The 23844-nt window shown below is 43.2% G+C and overlaps 1 protein-coding gene across 13 annotated transcripts in view; it reads left to right on the top strand.

Annotated features, from left to right (window-relative positions):
- Nucleotides 1-23844, top strand: part of TCF12 (transcription factor 12) — a 692950-nt gene that overhangs the window by 490066 nt on the left and 179040 nt on the right. For 7 of the 13 annotated variants that reach the window (XM_085644109.1, XM_085644104.1, XM_085644107.1 and 4 more), the window contains one exon: nt 1318-1413. The exons of the other annotated variants lie outside the window; for them this stretch is intronic. In XM_085644109.1, coding sequence (XP_085500235.1) covers nt 1318-1413 — 96 coding nt within the window. The remainder of the gene's footprint in view (nt 1-1317; nt 1414-23844) is intronic. 13 annotated transcript variants of the gene reach the window in all.

Here is a 23844-nt window from a genome sequence, read left to right as displayed (position 1 = left end):
ATACCACTTACTTTCGGTTTTCTTTGATCTGACTTTATAGTGCAAGATGCTTTACCAGTGCATTAAAATATACATAGAGTGGGATTTGGTTGCATCCTAAGTAATATTACACTCTCAATTCATGTTATAAGATGTTTTGTATACCTTTCCGCCCCCTATAGAGTGTTTGCATTTCAAAGTATTAGGGACTATTTTACATATCAAAAGTATACTGTATCAGCACTTATTTAATTCTTTATCGAATAGTTTAATTGCATATATAAAACAATCGTTAGTTGTTTTCAGTGCAGCAGGACTGTGTTTTTTAAAACTTGGTCAGGATTCAAAGTGCAACTCTGATCTTTTAGATTTGCCAGATTTTGTTTGAGACCATGCTAGCGTGATGGGACTGGATTAATTTCTAGTCAGCACCTGAATAAATTATAGTGCTATTTAGTTGTTTCCACCACCATCACTTGCTAGGAAATTAATGTACGACTCCTTTGTGCTTGTATTGACGACACATTATGCCAGAATTAGAAAACTTGCGCACCTTTTGATAATTTTAGGATTGTAGCTGTAGGTAGGAAAAGAAAAAAAAAGTAGCTGAGTAAAACAGTTCCATGTTCCTTTTTGAAGAGCCTGCTGCAGTTATGAGGTGATTTTCTGTGGATTAAATGGTAGAAGTAGTGGGTTTTAAAGGTAAAAGCGACCCGTTGCAGTAATCGTTATAATAAAGCAATATTGCATAGCAAATAGAAATTCCATGTAACATGAATTGTACATTTTCTGTGTATTACTGTAAACTGTGTGGTACACCATTATTGCTTCTTAATTTGTTTTATCATGATTCAATTGTTACTCACTTTAAATTGATTTCACTCTGACTTAATAGTTGTTGAATAAGGTAAAAGCCATAATCAAATACTATATTAACAGAAACAATGAAACATTACACCTGAGAATCACAACTTTGCAAAGTACAATCACCCCATCCTGATGCCCACATCAAGTTTTTTTTGTTGCAAATATGAAGTTTCCGGTAACAAAGTATCAGTGGTAGTGTCTATCACAAATCTCACTTCTTTCTTAAGTGACGACTTGACACACTAGTATATCTGCTTACTACCCCTGCTCGACTTTCACCAGTCGTCATAATATCTCATGGACTGTTTAAGAAAATCGCTTTACTTGAATCATCCACCTAGGGAAGTAGATAGTGTTGAAAATATATCACCATGCCCCAGACTATGGTGTATATTCGTGTGTGCTTGCGTATGCGTGTGTGCATAAACATTTAAAATAACAGACAATGAGAAGAGTATATTCTCTGCCTAGGTTTCATCCAGTCTGACCTATGTGGTAAGCCAGCAAGTGTTGCCAGCCGCTGACTGCTCAGACCTTGAGGTGGTGACTCTCCCTAGTGAAACAACTGTAAGTTACTATACCATCTGAAAAACTAACCCTTTTCATGTTAATGAAGTACTTGGTTCATGTTCTCAATATTACCAGTAGATGGTGATAATAGAATGGCAATAAAGTTGTTTACAACAGTTGTTTTGAAGGTTTAGCCTCTTGCTCATGCTTCAGTTCTTCTGTCCTGTGGACTCAGCCATCATCCTCAAGGGGGAAAGCTTTCCCACAGTCTGCTGACCATCTTCAGCATACAGAATTTCAGCTTTTGTCATAGTTTTCAGTATTTTTAAAGTTCACAAGAGACTTTCTGGAGGCAAGAACTAGTTTATTTGTAGCATACAACCCCTGGGCACAGAGATCCTTCCTCCCTCAGTAACTGTTGGTCTTCTCTGTGTCCCCTGGATTCTACAATCCAGAATCCAGTGAACATGTCATCCAGCAACAACGTAACTAAGGTACAGTTAGGATACAACATATCTTTCTACCTAATAAAAAAAACAACTCGTACATGAAGATGAGATTAAAAAAAAAAAAAAAGATGCATAGAAAAAATTTACAACTAAGTGAAATCCTTCAGCCAAACAGGTTTGGATCTAACACGTTCCGATATTTTGCGCTCTTGTGTATTGAATGAATTGGTGTAGGAAGATACAGAACTCTGGTCCTTTAACCAAGCATCACGCTCCGACTCATTGCATTTGGTTACACTCCTCACTTTCCATCGCTCAACCACACACTGTTACCCTTAACCTTAGTAACCTGCTTAGGTTTGGACCATCTTGATAAACTTGTTGTTTGATTACCATATAGGTGTGTTCTTACCCATTCACCAATTGCAAACTAGTGGGCACAACTTTTAATTCTGTCATTGTGTCTGCATGTGTATTTGCCTTGATAATCTTGTACTCTGCACAACAAGTTTTCCCTAGATATTGTTTTAAAACTAGAATTGCACATCCATGCTGGCTTCACTTTGGTACATGCTACACGACCTTTAAGAAGACTAAAAGGAGTCTCACCAGTAGCCGTATGAGGTGTATTCCGATAACACCATAACATCTCCTTCACCGCATTTTTGCATTCATCACCACACGCATTAGCTAACTGTACACACTCCTTTAACACGCGGTTAAACCTTCCACAAGACCGTTTTCACTGGGATTATAAACGGCTGTGGTGAGATGTTTAACTCCTGCTTCCTCTAAGTATTTAGAAAATTCACCGGCCACAAATTGTGGTCCATTGTCAGTTAGAATAGAATTCGGATAACCTTCCCTGCAAAACACATCTTCACAAAAATCAATCACATTGGAAGACTTAATCTCCCTAACAAATGCAACTTCCGGCCAGTTGGTAAAATAATCCATTAAAACTATGGCATATTTATTGTTAATACCCCTGACATAAAAAGGACCACATATGTCAATTGCAACTTTTCCCCTTGGTTTAGAAGGCAAAATAGTGGGCAATAAAGTAGTTTCATGAGATTTGTGTGATTTATCACTGCACATGCATGCTACACAATTACGTACACATCTTTCTATTTCCTTGTCCATGCCAGGCCACCAAAAGTCGTATCTGGCTCTTCTCTTCATACTCGTCGTACCACTGTGATCTTGATGCAATAATGTCAACAGTCTTGCACGTAACTTTAAAGGTACTACTAATTTGTCCCCTCTTCTAATGATCCCGTCAGCAAAGGATAACTCAGACCATATCCTTTCATAATCTGTGAGTTACCTTTTTACAAAGGTTAGTTGATTCGTATTTGCAGATAAACTTGTCACAATTTGTTGCAAAACATTATCCCCAGCTACTGCTTGTTTCCATTCTTGCTCACTTACAGCACCTTTGCAAGGTTCCTCTACACTTGCCACAAGCCATTCTTCTTTGTCCTCCTGAAAATCATCATCACTGTGAGGCAAAGGCAAGCGAGACAAACAATCAGCATTAATGTTTTTGTGACCAGGCACATACTTCACCTGAAAATCATACTCTTGCAGATGATAAAGCCATTTCGCAATCCTTGGCGTTGCTCTGGACGCACCCTTGTTAGTAAAAATGTCGTTAAGGGGTCTGTGATCAGTTATTAGTTCAAATGTTGTCCCATAAACATATGTTTTAAAATGATTGACACCCCACCAGCATGCTAACGCCTCTTTTTCGATTACTTAAATAATTTGCTTCAGCCCCTTTAAGAGTGCGTGAGGCAAAAGCTATGATGCGTTCAACTCCTTCTTTCTTTTGCATGAGTACAGCGCCTAAACCATACACGCTGGCGTCTACCACTACTATGGATGCATCACGGGGATCATACGGCTTAAGAGCTACTGCCTTCACTATGTCAGACTTGATTTTCTCAAACGCATGTTGACATACATCTGACCATGCAAACGGTGTATCCTTTTTCATTAAAAGTCTTATCATGCACCTTGCTTGCAAAATGTTGAACAAATTTACAATAGTATTCAGCAAGCCTTAGAAAGGAAAGGAATTATTCTTTGTTGGAAGGTGCTGGAGCTTTTTCAATAGCTTTTAATAAGTTCATTTTAGGTTTGACTCCTTCATTAGATATCGTGTGACCCAAATAATCTATCTGCTTGACACCAAATTGAAATTTTTCTGCACACACGGCCAAACCAGCCTCTTGCAATCTGTTTAAAACCTTGTTTAAAATGTCATTATGGTTGCACAAATTAGCACCTCACACTAAAAACATCATCTTAGAACACTCACACATTGGCAACACCCCTTAGAATACTGCTCATTAGCCTCTGAAAGACCGCGGAAGCGGATGCCAATCCAAATGGCATGTGTAAATATTGGAACGCACCTTCGGGTGTTATGAATGAAGTTAGGTGTTTAGAATCGGAGTGCAACTTAACTTGATGGTAAGCATTGGATAAGTCTATGGAAGGAAAATACATGGTATTCTTAATACTGGCTACCATCTCATTGATGCGTGGTAATGGATGGCGAACAACCCAGATGTTTTTATTTAAATCTCTTTGAGTTGAGTGCGCAATACGAATGGAACATTTCTAACTTTTTGGAACACTCCCAGCCTTTAGTACAATGCGATGTTCAAACTTGACTAAACATCCCAGTTTGTCACTGAATTACTTGGGGAAAATTTGCTTGCCAGTTTTATATTGCACTGTTATTAGTCAATAACTCTTGGTCGGGGTGATTCGGATCTAATATGATGCCTAAGTTCTTTTGTTCTCTCCAACCCAATAAAGCTCTCCCTTGTTCCACAACGTAAACCTTGCCCTGGGTGGATCTGCCCTTGTATGATAAATGACACACAAAATATCCTAGTAAGGGTAATTTAGTACTACAATACCCTTCAGGTTCTAAATCAGGTGGTGATAAAACAGATTTCCCTGTGGTATCCCATATTCGCCTATTGATTATAGTGTACGGTGAACATGAATCTGCCCATAATGATGTGATGACCTGGTTGATTGACACATAACATCTGGGAGGTTGATAACCTTCGGATATTTCATTAACATTGTCATCACATATCACCATAACTTTAACGTCATCCTCATTTTGTTCCTCATCATAGTATTCATCATTATCATATGCATTTACATAACGTTTTCAGCTTTCGTTGTTCCCAGTTTTGCACCATCTGGAAAAATGACCTAGTATTTTTACATTTGAAGCATGTAACTTTAGAAGCAGGGCACTTTTCAAAATCTGCAGTGTGTGGGACTTCCACACCTGTAGCATATACATCTGTTTCTATTTGGCTGACCTCTCTCTACAAATGGTTTAGAACAGTTAGGATTTTTCGATTAATCTACAACCTTTTTTCCCTTGTTTACTACACTAACATTATGGGTATCTACTTTATCTTTACTTTGATCATTATTGAGCTCTTTAACATAACGAGAGGTGTTTTCTATCCTCCTAGCAGTGTCTATGGTTTTTTGTAATGAAGGATTTTTAAGTTTAAGAAGTTGGTATTGGATTTTCATATTATTGGTTCGATTGATACATTGATCTCTTCATGTTAATCTCTAAATTTGCATGTGTCAGCTAAGGTTCTTAAAATTGCGACATACTGTTCTACACTTTCTCCTATTCACTGTGCTATTGAAAAAATGTCTTTCTATGACAATACTTGGTTTTTTAACCGCAAGTTTCTTTGAGAGCTTTTAAAGCTTCAACATATTCATCAATAGATGTATCATTAGAGCTGGTTTCACTCCCTTCACTATCAGCCTCTAAAATGGTGAAAATGGCACGTAATGGTTTAGGTAAGGTTTTTAAAACTTTTCTACCTTCACTTAAATTATGTTTTAATCATGCAAGTTTTCGAGATGGTATGAAAGTTTCTCCACCTACAGCCTCAAGGTAGGTTTCAAAAGATTCACACCAATCTTCCCACACCATGGCAGGAAATCCAGGTCCTTGTAAAAATTTAGGTGGAGGCAACACAGAAGATGCGGAGTCCATGGACATACTTTTCAAATATACTTGAACTTACTGTAACTCAATATTCATTCAATGCTATAACACAAGTTAAAACGTAACAGCACTATAAGTAATAATATTCCAATAATATTACTAACGAAATTCGGTACTTTGTAACATAACATATTAAAATTAATGAAGTGGTCCCCGTTGACTAAATCCGCAGAGTATAATAGCTCCAATAAAGCGATCGCGTTGACTGGATCAGGCTGCTCCGAATTAGGAAGTTCAGTAAATGCGTAGCGATGTTTTATGAAGATCCTTTCCGGCGTGTTGCAAAAGCTGGCAGTAACAGCAGATGATGTAACATGCCGCACGTCTCCTTCAGCCTGATATGGTTTCCATGACAATAAACAGCAAACGGGATGACGAGTTACGGCGCACCACGCACTGAGTGCTAATTGCAGTTACTTGGGCTCAGAGAAATGGAGGATTCTACCTTGACGCCACAAGGCCAAAGATTCCTTCAAGCAAAATGACGACAGGACCCCGGAGATCGGTTGCGGCGAGACATCACAGGTATTTTATTTTAAAGCATAACAAGTAGGCAGACCGTTTACCTCTTGCTAACGAATTCTGCATATCCCCCAACAGTTGGTATGAATATCACATGTAGGTTTCCAGCAATTTGGCACAAAACCACGCCAACAGTACAGTAACTCACGAAGTCAGCGTACATTCCGTATGTCCAGCGATGCATTCAGCATGTCACAGGTCAGTTAAACGGTCACATAGGACTAAAACTCACTTCTTTAAAGAAATAGTCAAACTTTTACCTCCAGCAATTCGTGTAGACGTCCTAAGTACACTGGACTTGTAGAATCAATGGTGAATGTCTCAATACGCCTCAGGGGTTGTTGATTCTCATTAAAGTATGATGAAAATCTCCAAACTTCTTCTTGCTTGTATGGATCACACCATCAATGGCATCCCAACCTCGTCGCCTCTTTTAAAGTTCACAAGAGACTTTCTGGAGGCAAGAAGTAGTTTATTTGTAGCATACAACCCCTGGGAACAGAGGTCCTTCCTCCCTCAGTAACTGCTGGTCTTCTCTGTGTCCCCTGGGGTCTGCAATCCAGAATCCAGTGAACATATCATCCAGCAACAAGGTAACTAAGGTACATTTGCTAAGATACAACAAGTATCATGTCAGTTCTTCCCATTAATTGTTTTCTGCCTCGATGCGCACACCAGTCTTGTCCCTAGGTTTCTGGTCATGGTGCTCAAAACCAGGATGAGAAGCTTGTATTTGATGTGTTGGTTTTAGTATCAGTTGGATGCGGTGTCTCGTGTTTGGTATGAAATAGATATGGATGCCACCGGCCTGTCCTGAGCTACACTTGAAAAAGAGATCTAGATGAGAGTAATTTTATGGCTGACGAAACCATGGATAGGAGGACCAAATTATTTATATGCCTTATATTTGTTCCTATACTATCTTTTCTTGTGTTTACGGTGAACTAGTTCAACTATTAAAACGTAAGCTTATATCACAAAAATATTACGATTCCTTATCACCTGTTGGTATTCTGCTTAGGAGAGAGTGAGGAGTGCAGACAGCTTACTACAGACTTATATTAGATGAAATCATAGTATTTAATAAGACTTGAGATATTTAATTGTACATGGTGGGGTCTCTAAAATGGTGTTTATGGAATTCGGGTGGTGTTAAAAACTAAGCATGCGTTTTACAAACTACACTGGTTTTTTTTTTTAATGATCTAGGTCACGAACTTAAAAACATTTACAATTGGATTTTATTTATTATTCATATCCTTTGGTACATTTAGAGTGAAGTTAACAACAGTAGTTGTTTATGTGCTTCACTACTTGTTTAGTATTTGTGAAGGAGGAAGGTTAAAAATTCCTCTGTGGCACAAATATCTTGCTTTTATTTCCAGCCAGTGTGCTGGCTATTTTCTGGGTGCAAGTCCGACTCAAAGACCTCATTTGTGTTGTTGGCATCCAGCCCAGTAACTTTAAAAGTAATTTTTGGGGGAGTTTTGTGAAACACTAGGTGTGCCTTTAAGAAAATACAGATCATCCTTTTGTAGGTTTGTTGATAGCTCAGTTGAGCAGTTGCTGAACACAGGTCTTCATAGGTTTTTAATGAGGTTCGAAATACTGCAGGTATCATGTCTGTGGTAGTGTCCTGATTAGTGATTTTCTCCTGGTAAAATGCTGCATGGTGTCCTTCGATGTTTTGTTTCACTTGACAAGACCATTTCTACCTAGTGTAACACAATTTACACTCCTAGGGAGAGGAGTTGGCCTAACGGCTAGGGCGGTCGACCTCGAATCTGGGGAACTGGGTTCGAGTCTCAACAATGACGCTGAACGGTCTGTGATTCTGGGAAAATCACTTAATTTCCCCGTGCCTAACAAAAACAAGCATTGGCATAGCCAATAGGTCTCGCCTTTGGGACCTTATAAGTGTTTAGCCATGCAACAGTTAATGTTGTTGCAGTAAGGATATTGTGCTGCATAACTAAATACTTATAAGGTCCCAAAGGTGAGACCTATTGGCTATGCCAATGCTTGTTCTTCAGGTGAACCTCCTGTGGTCATGTGACAACCCCTCATTAGCAGAGCACACACCCCCTTGAGAAAATATATATTTTTTCCTGCAAAACATGCTCACATGTTAACGTTTTGGTGCTTTCATTTACCAACACAATGCTTTGTGGTACTTGATTTGTTGATTTATTCCAACTAAATCAAACCCAACTGAAAGTAATAGTTAACGGTAGGCATAGGACAGTAACCCAGAGCACTTGACATAAAACCGCCTCATAACATTAATTAGAATGGTGGCATAGAAAAGCACACGCACTTGAGTTTTAATCTGATAATACGACTTCCCAAACCCTGCGAGGTTAACAGCATAACTGTAATAAAGTGACATTTACAAACTGTGTATATCGAATGTGTGAAAGCGTGCTTCAGAATGCAGTCCCTGAAACCCCAGAACCAATGAATTCTCATGAGGTTTTTTCCAAACTATGGAGGAAGGAATGCACCAGCAATACAATGGGAAGGTGAATTAAATGTGACATGCCAATAGTGAGAGCAATGTACAAAACACTGCATGTAAAAGATGCACGGTCGCATGGGGAGGTGGAGGAAGGTCTGAAAGTTACCTTAATATAGCAGCTCGATGCCAGCCTCACGTAGCTCCTAGAGGACTTGCCCGCCCTCTGAGGAACTGACAGCTTCTAGCCCCAAATATTTAACAAACAAGCAGTGGCAAAGACCATCATTTGGGCTTTGTATAGCGAACAGGAAGTCTCTATAGCATGCAGCAGGTACCACACAAGCATCAGCAGTACAAGCTTCCATCAAACACAGAAGAGGTATAGCATGGGTAGTGCAAGTTATACAAACACAGATCAAACACTGCACAAGTTTCTAACGCACATAACATGTGTGGCATGGACAGTAGCATAGGCACAGCTGTTTGCCATGCTCCCCTAGCACACAGATTAATTACAGTGCAGGCAGCAGAAGTAGGAGTCCCTAAAACAGAAGAGGTGCAGCCTGGGCATTAGATGTGCAAGCTTCTTTATAACAGGGCAGGAAAAACGCAGGCAACTTCCCAAACTCTCCCTACTCAAACATACGACATGCCCAAGCAGCGGCACGTGTCTTTCTATGACTTAAACACATGCTTCTGGCACTCACAAAGATCATTTATTTTTGTTTTTGCTCCCTGAAAGCATGTAGCTTGTCTTTATGCAGGACAATAATTTGCAACGCAATAGGTTTCATAAAAGCTGGGGATCCCAGTTGAAGACTGACGTAGCCCAATTGTTGAATTTCCTACAAGCGTGCTATATAAATAAAAGTTAAAAATGTAATACAACATAAAAGCAGTGTTGTGGGAAAACTGCGAAGCATGCAGCAGTGTTGTGGAAGGGGTGAGGTCGAGGAAGAGGCATGGGAGTGAAGGAACGGACCACAAGCAAATGAAGTGAAAGGAAGTTTCATTGCAAAAGTAGCAGAGAACGTGAGGAGCAAAGATGCAGCCCAATCAAAACAAGTATCTATCCTGTTTGATGACAACATGATTTATACAATTACCGAAGATGATTTATTGAGATGATTTATTGAGCGGGTGAAGATCTTTTTCTGGGCTGTGATGCTCTGTGGTGCTTTCGACTGTTTGAGGATCTCACAGGAGGGGAATTTTCCAGACTTCAATCACCCTCTGTAAGCCAATGCTCCTAACAAAACAAGTGATTTACGATTTTTGTTTAGTCCCAGGCTTGAATCGGTAGCGAAAATGCTTGATGGTGTCCTACTCAGAAAATTAACAGCGCATCAATTTTAACAAGCATTGGCCGCGCTGAATGCATAAATGGGGACTGCAGCAGGAGAGAGAGGCGGAGGGAGTTGTGTGTGCGCACGCAGCGCGCGAAAGCAGTTAATGAGCCATGACGGCTCGTAACTGTAAAACAAGGATTAATGAGATAAAGAAAGGCAGATGGCGGCTGCGCGCGTTCACATGCACGCAAGCCTTAGGCCAGGAAAAGCTTGTGGGTAGCACTTTGAAAACCCCTAACCCCCTTACTAAAAGTCAAGCAAGCAGCGCATGCGCTGCTCTAGGTTCGACCTAGTGAATGTGTCCTCATGTAATGCAACTGGTGCTATGTAAAGCGCTCTGATCCACAATTCGGGTCAAGTTTGCACTATATAAAACTCTGTAAAAAAAAAAAAAATATCCAACACTTGAACAGTCATGATCTCATAATTTCCTTTGTTGTGGTTTGTTACAACCCACTATGTAAAAGCGGCTAATTGTAAGCAACGTGAGTACAAAAGTAAATGTAGTGTTCACGTGCACACACAATGGATGATTTGTTAGTGCACTGTTTTCTGTGGTCCCTATTAATCCCAGAAATGGGGATATCAAAATGTTTTTGCAGTTGACACTTTATGTCCTTTCCACATGATTATTTGCAGGAAGAGCTGTGTACACCTCCTTTTATTCACGCATGATTCTTGTCTCTGCCCCAACATCTGATAACATTTAAAAATAGTTTTGAGTGGGGTTCTGTAAAACGATTGACGGGCAGATCGTCTACGGCCTCAAGGTGCAGGTTACTGGCGGAAAAAATAGTTCAATACTCCCCTTTGAAAACAGAAGTTCTAGTGATCTCTATACAATATCGTAATATTTGTCACTAGAACATATTTTGAAAGTGAGAAGCAATTAAAGTTTTTGCTAGCCGTTTTCTATTTTGTCATAAACATGATGCAGAGTGTCGTTCTGTTTTTTATTTTTTTTATTTATTATTGGCTCAGTCTGTCTCAAGTTAGGACTCACTACCCCGTGACACTACTGCATTTCTTGAAGCAGTGCAGAATGGTAAGGGTTCACTATTGACTCGTCTGATCACACCAGGTGATCCTGGCTTTGTCTTAAACTGGCCCCACTCCCCAGCTGTCCCTGGAGTCCTGGCCCACGCATCTGAAATACACCGGCCCATGTTTGCTGTTTACATTTCACAGATAATCTGATGAAAGGAGCAAGCAATGCGTCATTGTTCTGTGGTGGACAATATACCCTCCCCCCCCACACCTCACAATTCAAACACATCAGCAAGCAGGGTCAAAGGAAATGTAAATGAAATGTTAAAATAAAATGAAGTAAATGTTATGTGTGCATATCACGGACGGAAAAAGGTTGCTTGTGGGGTGTAGCTGGTTGCTTGTGGGGTTTGTCACTGTTGATGCCACTTTGTGGCCTAGATTCAGAGAGTATACATCTTGAAGGCTGCTCAGGAACAACTCACAACTTTCCGCAATCCTGAGTCCTGCTTAGATTTTTTTTCAAATCACATTATACATTAGCTCGAATGAAAAGTAAAGTTTCTATGACTGGGAATGGCAATGTGACAGATAAATGACGCGTTAACCAATACGTGTGCCCCAAAGCAGATGATTCTGAGGCTTTTTGACAAGTTATTCTTCATGATGATGCGGATTGGTTTACTAAGAAATGAGCAGCTAGTTCTGGTGATTTTTTTTTTGTTTGTTTTTTAGGGCATTGCTTTTTGGGACGTCAGTGGATGTAGTTTGAGTATTAGTTAATCTGGAGAATTCCACTGACATTGTAAATAGTGACACTGTAATTTTTTAAAAAAATGTTTAGCAAGCAAAAAAGTATTGTGTTGGCTGGTCCAGTGTGTGCAGAGTTTGGTGATTTATTCAAACATTGCTATGAAACAACAGCTGTTTATTTATTTTATGGAGTGCATTGTACATGCTAGCCACTTGATCTAAAGGAGATGCAGATTAAGATTGCTGTTTCTGTAGTTTACCATAATGTGTGACATAGGGAAATCATGATCATAATTGTCACATTCTCACCCCCGGCCCTAAAGAGGCTCTTCAACCTGCTGTTTTCACTGCACTTCTGTCACCACATACAGAGCGTTTGTTTTCCACTCTTGTGACTTATTGTTTCTCAATCCTGGAGCTGTGGCCTGCTTCTTTCAGACCATGATTATTTCTATGTTAAAAATACTACAGTTCGAAAAGCCTGTTCATCATAGTGGATGTATTTGCAACCCCCACACAACACAAAATCGCAGATGAGTAAATGTGAGTAATGGTGATGTTTTTCCCCTGGGGTGGTCTCAGTGACTTCATCATCAACTCCAAAGTTTACCCTTGTTTATTTCATGTGGTTTAGATCCCCCTCTATGAAAAACATCTACATTCTTAAAAGTTATATATCTGCAGTTAGATATGGTTCTCTTGGGAAGCCATTCTTCAAAAAAGCAATATGAAATACAAACTGGTTACTTACTGCTGTAACACCAGAGCAGTGGAAAAGACCACTTTGGATGTGTTCAAGCAGTCACTGATCCACTTCTTCCCAGGGGTATGCGTGGACCCAAAGGACAAGGTAGAGTGGTTGACTGGTCTGTTGACCTGCTCATACCCCTGACTTTCTTGGGTCTTGGCAGACCGTTGATGGACCTGCCAGTGCACCAACAACTGACTTTGCCAACCTACAGCCGATGGAGGATATGAATCTACGCCAGCAGTGGAATGGTGCTGTCTTTTCTATTGAGAGTGAAGACAGACTCTGGATGAGAGGTTTGCCAAGGTCCTGTTGGAAGTAAGCACATGGAAAGGGTGGCATGACACCAGGAAATAAATATATATATCAGTCATAGGCAGGAGCTTGAGAGAGGTGTGTGGTTCCCCCATGACCCCTTTCCTGCTGCATAGGTGATAGACAGGGTAAGCTCCTAGGCTAGAGGTCACTGTACACAGCTCTTAGGGTTTCCAAGTAAAGTCCTAGACAACTTGAGCTTCACTCTGGTTGTCTATGGTGGTAGTAGGAACCAGTCATTGGAGATTAATCCTGCTATTTTTAGTTGCCAGCTTTTAATTTTGTGGGAAACTTTTTCTACTGTTCCCATAGCTACCAAAACTGTAGTGCTTAAAGGATTATCATTATCTAACTACATTACATTCACGAGTTTCAGTAGAACGTAAATAACTTTTAGTTTTACAAGAAGCAAGTTGTAATTGCATCAAATTACTTTAAAAGTTAAATTTGCTTAAACCTTAATCAGCTGCTGGAGCTCATCTCATTCCCAAAAGGTGAAAATACAGGAAGTTTAGCCTGTCTGCAGACAAGCTGGTCATCCAAGATGAGAATAAAAGGAGGGCCTCTTTATTTGTTATTGTAAAATTATATTTATAGAGCGCCACTCACTGGAAGGTCTCTAAGCGCTATAACATGAATCAGAGGTCCAGAATCCTGTCACGCAACTGTACTACACACACAGCAAGCTGACTTATCCAAACGCCTCTGTAAACGGAAGCCTCTTCCGGAACGGTAGTAGCCTGGCTTCCTTGCGCATACCGTCTGGCAGTTTGTTCTGGATCTGGGGAATAGTAACTGAAAATGTCCAGCCCCTTGAGTCGTTCTGTTAAAACGTGGACATGCCAATAAGCAAGACTCTGATGAGCGAAGGCAACGTCCAGGGACATAGGGCCTCATTTGTGATAATTTTCTTATACGCATAAGTGAACATAAAAAAAATGGTTCAGATGCAGGAGCTGAGAGAAGTAACAAATCCAAGAGCAGCTCATGTAAAGCAAGCGAAGTTGGTTGTGTATTTAGAAGCAAGAGGTGAGGCACATACATGATCATGAAACCTTCCTCGCTTGAGGATTCCAGATATAGTTGCCTAAAGGATATTACCTAGTGAAATCAACCAGTCTCCATGGTGCCACCACTGACTGCAAACATTTTCTTTTCATGTTGATGCATGTTCGCTTTGTGGAGTGTTTTGAATGATAGACTGCTACTTTCATAGGCCAGTTTTTTGTATTTTGTGGGTGAGGAGAATCTAATCTACATATGATGCCCCTAGGCTTGAGGTGCATGGTTGTCTTCCCTAAAACAGTAGCTTCCTGACTGGACAGTCCGCCAGTTACATTGCAGGCAGTGTGTGTTAGGCACCTACCCTCCTCCTGCCAAGATATTTAACTAAAGCAACAGTTGTGAAACAGAATCTGGTAACTTAAAAAAAACAACAATGATTTGAATGATATAGCTTCCTTTTCTTAGAATTCTTTGCAGCCGGCAGACCTATGTTTTGTTGTCTGCTTTGCATCTGCAGCTTCCCTTTTCCATTATTGCTGGAATATGTTAGGAAAGGCATTTGAGCGCCTTTTTGCTTGTGATTTGCTGGCCACAGTTTTGAGTCCTGCTGGGGTCGACCTCACCGAAGCAGTCAATTGTTTTGTTTTGTGTTTACATTCGCACAGAATGGAAGACATACAGCGCCAGAACAGCTGTACATCAATCTGAGAAAACGGGTGAGGCTTTCGTAGGATCTTAGGAACAGGCATCTTTTGGGGTCTGACTTTAATAAAAATGTAGCTCCTGGTTAATTATCAATATAAAAGCAAGAGAAATGCTTTGCATTCACTTTCAAGTATCCTCCCCCCTCTCATCTATTGAATGGTATCATATTTGTTTTATGCTAAGAGATTAAAGTACTCGTTTTTCAAGACTATTTATCTCCTAGCTTCCATAATAGATGGTTTTTCTGTAAGCTGCTTTTAGCTGCTGATGCTGGCAAGTCCCCTCATGCATCATCTGCATGCCCTGCTTTAGGCAGCCAGGGTCTTTCAAGTGGAGTACTCTATGTGCGACTACTGTAAGATGGCGTTTATTGACCGCATCAATCTGCGCTGAGGTTAATTTTTCTGCCTTGTCTTGGATAGCCTTATCCAGGCCACACGTCGAGTGATTTGCTGATTGTGGGGTGTACAATGCTAGGTGAGAAAGCAGGGATGCGCGCTCACCACAGCTGTGTGGGAATGGAGTGATTTAATATATCTACAATAACATTTACAGAACTCTTCATGCAAGAAGACATCTGACACCCACCTGCAGCCATTGCAGCACTCACTGGACGTATTCTGTAGCACAAAGTAGTCGTGCACTCAACAGCTTCATTAATTGAGCATGGCAGCGTATAAACGCGTGCGAGGCCCCAGGTCCGCTTTCCTGGTCTCAAACAAGCTCGCTGTAGTAGCAGCATCAAAACAAAGTCTGTGTCCTGAAGACTTGCCAAAATGACACTCTTTGGTAAAAAGTGGACTTCTTGCCGTGAATACATGCAGTCCCAGGATCATGTCCTCTAGATGTTATCCATGTAGCACCCTGGCCATTCTTCTCAAGACTACTCACCATGTTAGGTCTTCTAAAGGCATTCAGTGTAGGGGGGGCGCTAGGTGGCGCACAACCAAGATGGCTGCATGCCTGTGAGGCTCTGGCAGCTTGGCAAGAAAAATCCATCAAAATCCTACCCCTTCCGCATGAATACAGACTGAAATACCTGCAGCTCACTTCTGGATGTATCCTGCGACGCTGTGGTGATTTTCGTGGCCCCCGGACGCTGCTGACTTGCTACAGATCGGCCTCTGTGTGTCGAGGGGTGAGCGTGCTGCACCTCCTGGAGGCCAGCGCAGCTACCGCTGTTATGGGAGTCCCGGGGATCCCACGTCGCAGCAGGCCCCATTTGCTGGCGGCGCATGCTGTTTCCCCAGGCCTGCTGCCAATCCGCCCGACTATAAGCCCAGCTGCTGCTGCCATGTGGAGGGTGTGAGGCGGTGATCCATCAGTGCCTTCGGAGACACACGATGAGGTGCTTGATGCCCTTTGATGATCCCAGGGCCCTGACCGAGCAACGCTACATGCTACTTAGTTAGACCTCCCGCCGGCCACGCTCTAACGCATCACGGAGGCCTCGTTATTGCCCCAGCATCTGACACCTGCTAATTAGCAGTTGCTCGCAGCGGACGCCATTCCATACGAGCAGTGAAGACTGGTCTCCCTGCCTTGTGCTGGCGACTTTCACCGCAACGAAGCCGCCACCATTGCCGATCCCGCCGCGCTGGACTCCTGTGGTGCACCCTGGTGCTCCCTGCCGCTTCCCATTGCCGCTGCGGCTGCCCGTGACCCCCACCTGCTGAGCTGGACTGCCTGCTGTCCTCCCTGGGGGATAATAGAGGCGCCGTCCGAGTGCGCAATCTGGGGGCCTTATTTCTGGCACGCTGAACACTACTTTGAGCTTGCACCCCTGACCCGTTATGGTTGTGCATATTGTTACCGGTGGGTGCTGTCGTTTGGGGGACATTGGGCCTGCCCTGGTGAGTTTGATGTGCCTGCATGGTGTCTTTAGCGGTCTGTTCCTACATGTGCTGTGCCGCTGGTGTTGGGCGCTGACGCTTTTTCTGACACCTGCGGTCACGCTTCCGGGCTCACTCATTCCCTGGAGGCCATTGCTAATACCGACCTGCTGACGGCCTGTGGGATCCTCATAGTGGCAGTTTGTTGTGCTTGCTGTACCACCCTACACAGAATTACTACGACTGGGGGCCCCCCTGCCGTTGTAGCGCAGATTCCATCTTAGGCCATATTGGAGGCTGTTGTTGTGGGCTGCCCTGGCTCCTCTCTGTGACTGTCCCCATTTCTCCAATACTGTCCACCCTGCCTCCGGAGCTTCACCATCCACACAGCGCCTCCTGCGGTGATCCCTTGGGCGCACCAGCCTCCGTCCAGTCTCCCCACACAATTCCCGGCTTACTCCTGCCTGATCCCTGGTCCCAACAATGGGGAAGCCTGATGGACGCCAGCCCAAGCTGGTCTTTGACTCCAAAAAGGTGGCTACACGCTCCAATGCAGATGACAATAGCCAACTAGGCCCCGAACAATCGCAGGAGACGCTGACGGCCCCAGTAGACGAGGTCAAGATGCTATTATTAGCTATGAAACACAGCCTCACTGATTTCTCTGGTAAGACGGACACTATGAATAGCCGCCTCGACTTTCTTGTGCAGAAAGTGGGCAAACATGATGAGCAGCTCAAAGTGGTGGAACAGCGTATTTCCGACACAGAGGATGCAGGCTCCCAAATGGAATGTCAAATGACGCAAATTGATAAACTCCTGAAAATCATTGCGGCAGAAAATGAGGATCTCGAGGCCTACATCCGTCGCAATAACATCCGAGTGGTGGGCATACCTGAAAGCATGAACACAGGCCGCATGGAGGACTTTATTGAACGCCTCTTGTTGGCTGCCATCGGACCTGAGCCCTTCTCAGCACAACTCATTGTGGAACACGCGCATCGCTCCCTTGGCCCTCGCCCTCCTCCTGGTAGCCCGCCACATCCCATCGTGGCTAGACTCCTTAACTATCAGGACCGAGACACCGCACTGAAGATGGCTCGAGAGAAAAAATCACTGTCCTTTCAGGGTAATGAGTTTACCATATACCCACTTTACTGTCACAGTTCAGGGAGCCCACCGTAAATTTCTGCAAGTCAAGCAAAAGCTTCGCAAAGCCCAAGTTGACTATGCCCTCATGTACCCGGCACGGCTGCTGATCACTCATCAAGGGAAAACCATAATTTGTACCAATCCGTAAGCCGAGGACTTCCTTAAGTCTCTTAAGGGACGATTGCCGCGCCAGGACTCCACCAATCAGGATTCCAGATCTTCATCCCCTGCAGGGAGTTGAACCGAAAGCTTCGCCGCTAACAAGTTGAAAATCGCCAACAGCCCCCACTACCGTCACTATCGAATGTTACTTTCTGCTTAATCATAGTGGCTGCAATCTCTGCCTGCACGTGCTGTGGACACAATGAATGTAGTCGGGTGTTTTTTTTTTTTTTTTTTGTTTTTTTTTACTCTCCTGTGTTTAGTCACAGACAGTTGTATACTCCCTTTGAATTGTAAGCATTATATTACACTTCGGTGGGTTTTATTGTTTCCTACTGGTAGGTGTGTTCTGGACCTTGCCAAGCACCCTCCCCCCGGTGTTCTCCCCTTCTAGGTCGCTATGGATCTGGGACACTGCATCGCAGTTTTGGGATGGGAGACGGGAGGGTTTTGTGTTCCACCCCCCCCCCTCCCTTCATGGGTGTTCCCCCATGCTTTGTATTTTTTGTTTGACTCTTATGGCTCATGTGTTTGGGACTGTTAAATCAGGGATTTGGGGTTGGGGGTGGTCAATCATGCAACAGCACGATTGGGGTGCTGATGTGGGTGGGGATGGTTATGTCTTTGAGATCCCACTACGATGTCGGCAAGATTGGTGTGCTACCGTGAGCGGAGACTCGTTTGGGATTGTTGTATTTTTGTCACATCAGCAGATAGACATGTCAGCTCACACTGCACGATCCGTACGCTCACCACACAATAAGACATAATTTCTACAGCACAGTATAATCTGGTATGGTTCTACACTCTGATCAGCTACGTTTAAAATTAGTCACATGGAATGTCAGGGGCCTTGGCGACCCACGTAAGCGTAGGCAGATCCTTGCATACCTTCATAGGCATCACATACAAGTCGCATTGCTGCAAGAAACACACACAGACCCCCGCTGCCCCCAGTGCTTTGGAACCAGATGGCCCAGTGATCTGGTCTTTTCCTCTTATTCTACATATTCGTGCGTCACGTTGATTTTAATGTTTACAAAAAATACCCCGTTCATTTTTGGTGGTGCTTGCAGTGATACCTCGGGGAGAAGCTGCATGCTCTGGTCTGCTGTTATGGACCCAATACGGATGATCCGGATTTTTTTTTACTACCCTCTGGGGACACCTTATCAAGGTGGGATCTACACACATCTTATGGGGGGGTGATTTCAACACTACTCTACGTCCCTCAGTTGATATGTCTAATCCCCTCCCACATCATTACACTAAAACCCAAGACACGCTATCCCGGTTGATTCTGGACCACGGTCTCATTGATGACTGGCGTCATGTTCACCCGCAAGGGAAGGAAGGTACTTACTACACCATGGCACACTTGTCATGGTTGCGACTCGATTACTGACTATGTACCCTGAGCATTGTTAGATGCTGTTTATCAGACAGAGCTTGGTCAGGAGATTTCGTATTTTTCTAATGGCAACAAAGGCACTGATGCGCACGTAGGCATGGTCTGGGAGGCATTCAAAGTTACGATGCATTGCACATGTATGTCCAAAAGTTTTGGAGTCCTTCGTGATATCCGTCGTGATTTGAGAAGTTTGAAGGGTGAATTGAAACACCCCGAACGGTCTATGGAGCGAGACATTGGGTGCCCAGTGAGCATTGCTCTGGGAAAAGCTTACTGACAATACCTCCACGGCCGAGCTGGAAGCTAAATTCCAGGGCAAATACTTTGTGGCCCAACGGTATGGAGAAGGGTTCCGACCTGGGAGGGCTCTGGCAACTGAGATTCGCCTTCCCCGCTTCGCTAATTACATAACAGAAATTGGTGATGGAACTGGCATGTGGCATCGGGATTCTCTCGAAATATTTCACACCAAGTTTTATACTGATCTCTACAGTTCTCGTAGAACTGTTCCCCCGGATCTATCTCACTATCTTCAGGATATCGATCTAGGTTGTTTGGAAGACAATCAGAGGGAGTTCTTATCCGCCCCATTTGAGGACTATGAACTCCGTGAAGCCATTATGCAAATGAAATCAGGGAAGGCTCCAGGGTCCGACGGGCTCCCTGTCGAATTTTACAAAACCTATCTTCACCAATTACTTCCAGTGCTAAAGGAGGTATATCTTGAAGCCCAGGAGACTCACATTTTACCAGCCACAGTGAGGGAAGCACTCATTACTTCGCTTTTGAAACCCGGCAAACCCGCAGACCGGTGCGATTCCTACCGTCCCCTCTCCCTTATCAATACTGACGCAAAAATCCTTGCTAAACTGTTGGCTAACCGCCTCAGTCTCCTGATGGAGGAGCTGGTGTTACTGGACCAGGCTGGGTTTATACCTGGGAGAGCGACATCCCATAATCTGCGAACGCTCTTCTCTATACTCCAAAATGTCGACCTCCAATTAGCTCTTGTCGCAGTCTTCCTAGATGCCACCAAGGCATTTGACTCGGTTGAGTGGGATTACCTTTTTATTATTCTTCAATGCATGGGTTTGCCTGCCGGGTGTCTAGTGTATATTCGTCTCCTTTACACTTCCCCGAAGGCGAAAGTTTTGATTAATGGACATGTCTCACACACTTTATCCCTTTCGCAAGGCACCCGACAGGGTTGCCCCTTGTCTCCCCTCCTGTTTACCCTCGCCATAGAACCCCTAGCTGCCAAAATTCGACAACACCATCAGGAGAAAGGTCTTCGTCATTTCCTTCGCCTGATTCTCATTTCCTTATATGCAGATGATGTTACCCTATATGTGAAAGATCCCCAACAGAACCTCAATCCACTCCTGCGGGAATTTGTGAAGTTTGGTGGGCTCTCCGGTATTCATATAAACTGGACTAAATCTCAGATTTTTCCACTAACTGCGTCGGCTACGCCATTTGACACGGACTACCTCATAGAATGGTGCTATACTGATGTGAAATATCTGGGTATACATGTTACTGCTGATCGCGAGGAACTGTTGTGGCTTAACTACGGGTGAACACTTGACCAAGTAACGGGTTATATCAGTAGGTGGCACGCCCTCCCTCTTAATATGGCGGGCCGTATCTCCCTTATAAAAACAGTTATCCTTCCGAAATATTTCTTCTCTGGGACTTGCCCCGCACATTGCTCTTTTGCTAGTCCACTATGTTTGGGCTTTAGAAATACCAAAGAATAAATAAATACGTAAATTGTAGAATTCATCTGTGTAGCACCCTGCCCACTCCTCTCAAGACCCATCTCCTTACTAGGTCTGGTCATTGTCATCCATGTAATGTTCTGTCCACGCTCCTCAAGACTCCTCACATATTTGGTCTAGAAGATGTCATTCATGTAACCTCTTGTCTTTAAATGAATGACAGACAGGAGCGCTGCTTAATTCTACTGTACCTGCCATTGCATTGGGACTGGACTCACTTTACTGAATTACTGTTATTAACGCTAGTGACCCTACAACGATGCAGGAAGTTAAAAATGCCCTGACATGGCTGCCTGCGTCATTTTGCGTCTGTGCACCTACAACATTACATGTGCTCTTTTTAGTTACCGAACAGAGTTGGATTGGTTACTAAATAAATTGCAAAAGTGTTTATTTTTTATTTTTAAACCAGGCGAGAGGGCTGGAAGCAACATGGGGGGGAGGGGTAATATGAAGCAACACTGGTTGCCTAAACAACACAGGGGAGGGCAGGGGGGCCGCCCTCGGCAATATGGGACCTAAGCAACATGGAGAAGTGCAGGAGGGACTCGGAAGCAACAGGAGGTTAGAGGAAAGCAACATGGAGGGCACGGGTGGGGTAGGGGGACAAAAGGGAGGAGAGAAGGGGGGCTGTTGGTATTTGCCATCACAGAGGGCATGAGGAAGCAGTGGGAAGAAGCACATGGTTGCGCAGAACGGAGTGGGTCAGGGAGAGAAGTACCCTAGGGAAGATAGGTTGAACACATGCACTCTTACCACAAAAGAAAAAAGTAGTGCTTAATCCGGTCGTAAATGCCAGCCAAAGATTAAATGAACCCTGGGATTTACCAGCCGAAACATGAATAAGCAGACAAATGAGTGACTGGAAAGCCAACCCATGTGTGTTCTTGGTAAGCTACAGCATGCGCTGTCTACCAGCCTCAGCTTCCAGGAAGGAATCACAGCCACTCATCCAAATGCTATGGGTAATATTTCCGTACTCCTATATGTATTCTTTTTTTATAGTGAGTTCATCACACCCTAAAGCTCCTGCTTATCATAAAACAACCCACACTTAACACTTTTGACCGCTATTGAGGTTGTATCAGAAGATAGCCAAGGAAGAAAAATCTGCACAATTACGCAGTGTGTACAAGGAGGTTCGCCAGAAACGTAGAAAATTTAAATCGCAGGTAATGTACAAAAATACAGTAAACACTTATAAAAAAAAAAAACAATTCATACCTCCCAGTAAATAGGCACCTGAGTTGCCAAGTGATGCTCAAATAAACACTTGTTCCAAACCTAGCTTCTCCTCTTGGTTATGTGCAATCTTTGTCAAATCACTTTTTCCCATCATGAATGTGTTCCTTTTTTGCCAAAATGTGGAGAATTTCCTAGTAATATAAATGAAATTATTAATATCAACACAATAATTCTCCTAATCCTTGTCAGTCCCCAGACCTAGTAACTTATTTCACCGTGTGATGGTGGGCCCTCGGAGGGGCGTGGTCTCCTGCCGCCCCTTCTCCCATCCCCCGGTCCAAAATAAAAAAAAAAAAACAGGCTGCTGAGGCTCTCGCACATGCCTTGGACTTCGGCTTCTCAGAGCTTCCAAAGATTCCTCTGTTCTACGTTGCAGGATCTAATGCTAAGTTCCTAATTTTACCAGTCGTTGCTGGTTGTATTTTACATCTACTAGTTTCACTTTGTGGTGGTTCTGACAGTGTCCCAATTGGCCCTGTCATGTGTACATAATCCCCTGTAAATATTGACTAGTGCCAGTGGGCACAGTGTATATTGCGTGATTACTATTCTAATGTGTTTATGATAATACAAAGGCTATTTTTTTATATAACCTTGTGTGGAGTTCTTTTTGTGGTGTGCCTAGCTGCTGTGTGTGTGTTCTGCGCAAACGCTTTACACATTGCCTCTGGGATAAGCCTGGCTGCTCGTGCCAAGCTACCGAGGGGGTGAGCAGGGGTTATCTTCAGCGTGTAACTCACTTGCCCTGACTAGCGTGGTGGTCTCTGTCTGGCTTTGGCGCTAGCCTTAGCCAAGCAGAGATCCCATTTCCAACATTGGTTAAAGATGAGCTGGAAAGCTACTTTGTACACTGGGTTCCAGCTAGTTTTCTTTCCTACCTTGTGATTTTCGCTCCTCACCGGGTGACTGTGTGAAAGGAGCCGATATTCACGGTGCCACCATGTGAGTTGGCAGGTCTGAGTCCAGATGTGATGACCTTTACATGTCTATCGTTTATTTAGCAGTGTCACCATGAAATAATCAAGGATGTATTTAACAAATGCGTGTCAATTTAGTAGAATTGGGCCAGCAGCCTCATCTTTGTTAGATGTGTCCATTCGTTTTATTTTGAAACATTCATTCATCGACCTTGGATGTATCCGGTGGAGTTATTACTTGCCTATTATTTTCTTTACAAAGTGAATTTTACATTTGAGAAAAGTATTTGTGAAAACTCACCAATGTTCCCGGTAGCTGGGTTTTGCTGCACTTTTAGGAAAGAGGGTGCGCGCCAGAGGTTCTTGTTATAAACTCCGGGTCAGGGGTCACGCCTGACACAATCTGGAGTCAGCTCACAGTTAGCGATTTATTGCTTGAGCAGCACACAACACGTTTGTTTTAGAGGGCTTTACTGATAACATGCCTAACATCTCTGCACGGGGCTCTGCCCTCGGGAATTTATTGCCCCAATTCGCTGTGCTGTAGAGAAACATGCTGGTAACAAATATCAACTCCGTGCTTGCCCCATTACAGATAGTTCAAATCGACAAGAAAAGGCGCGTA

This window comes from Triturus cristatus, chromosome 3_1, assembly GCF_964204655.1.
Source record: "Triturus cristatus chromosome 3_1, aTriCri1.1, whole genome shotgun sequence".
Classification (NCBI taxonomy): Eukaryota; Metazoa; Chordata; class Amphibia; order Caudata; family Salamandridae; genus Triturus; species Triturus cristatus.
This window is presented reverse-complemented; position numbering and strand designations above follow the sequence as displayed.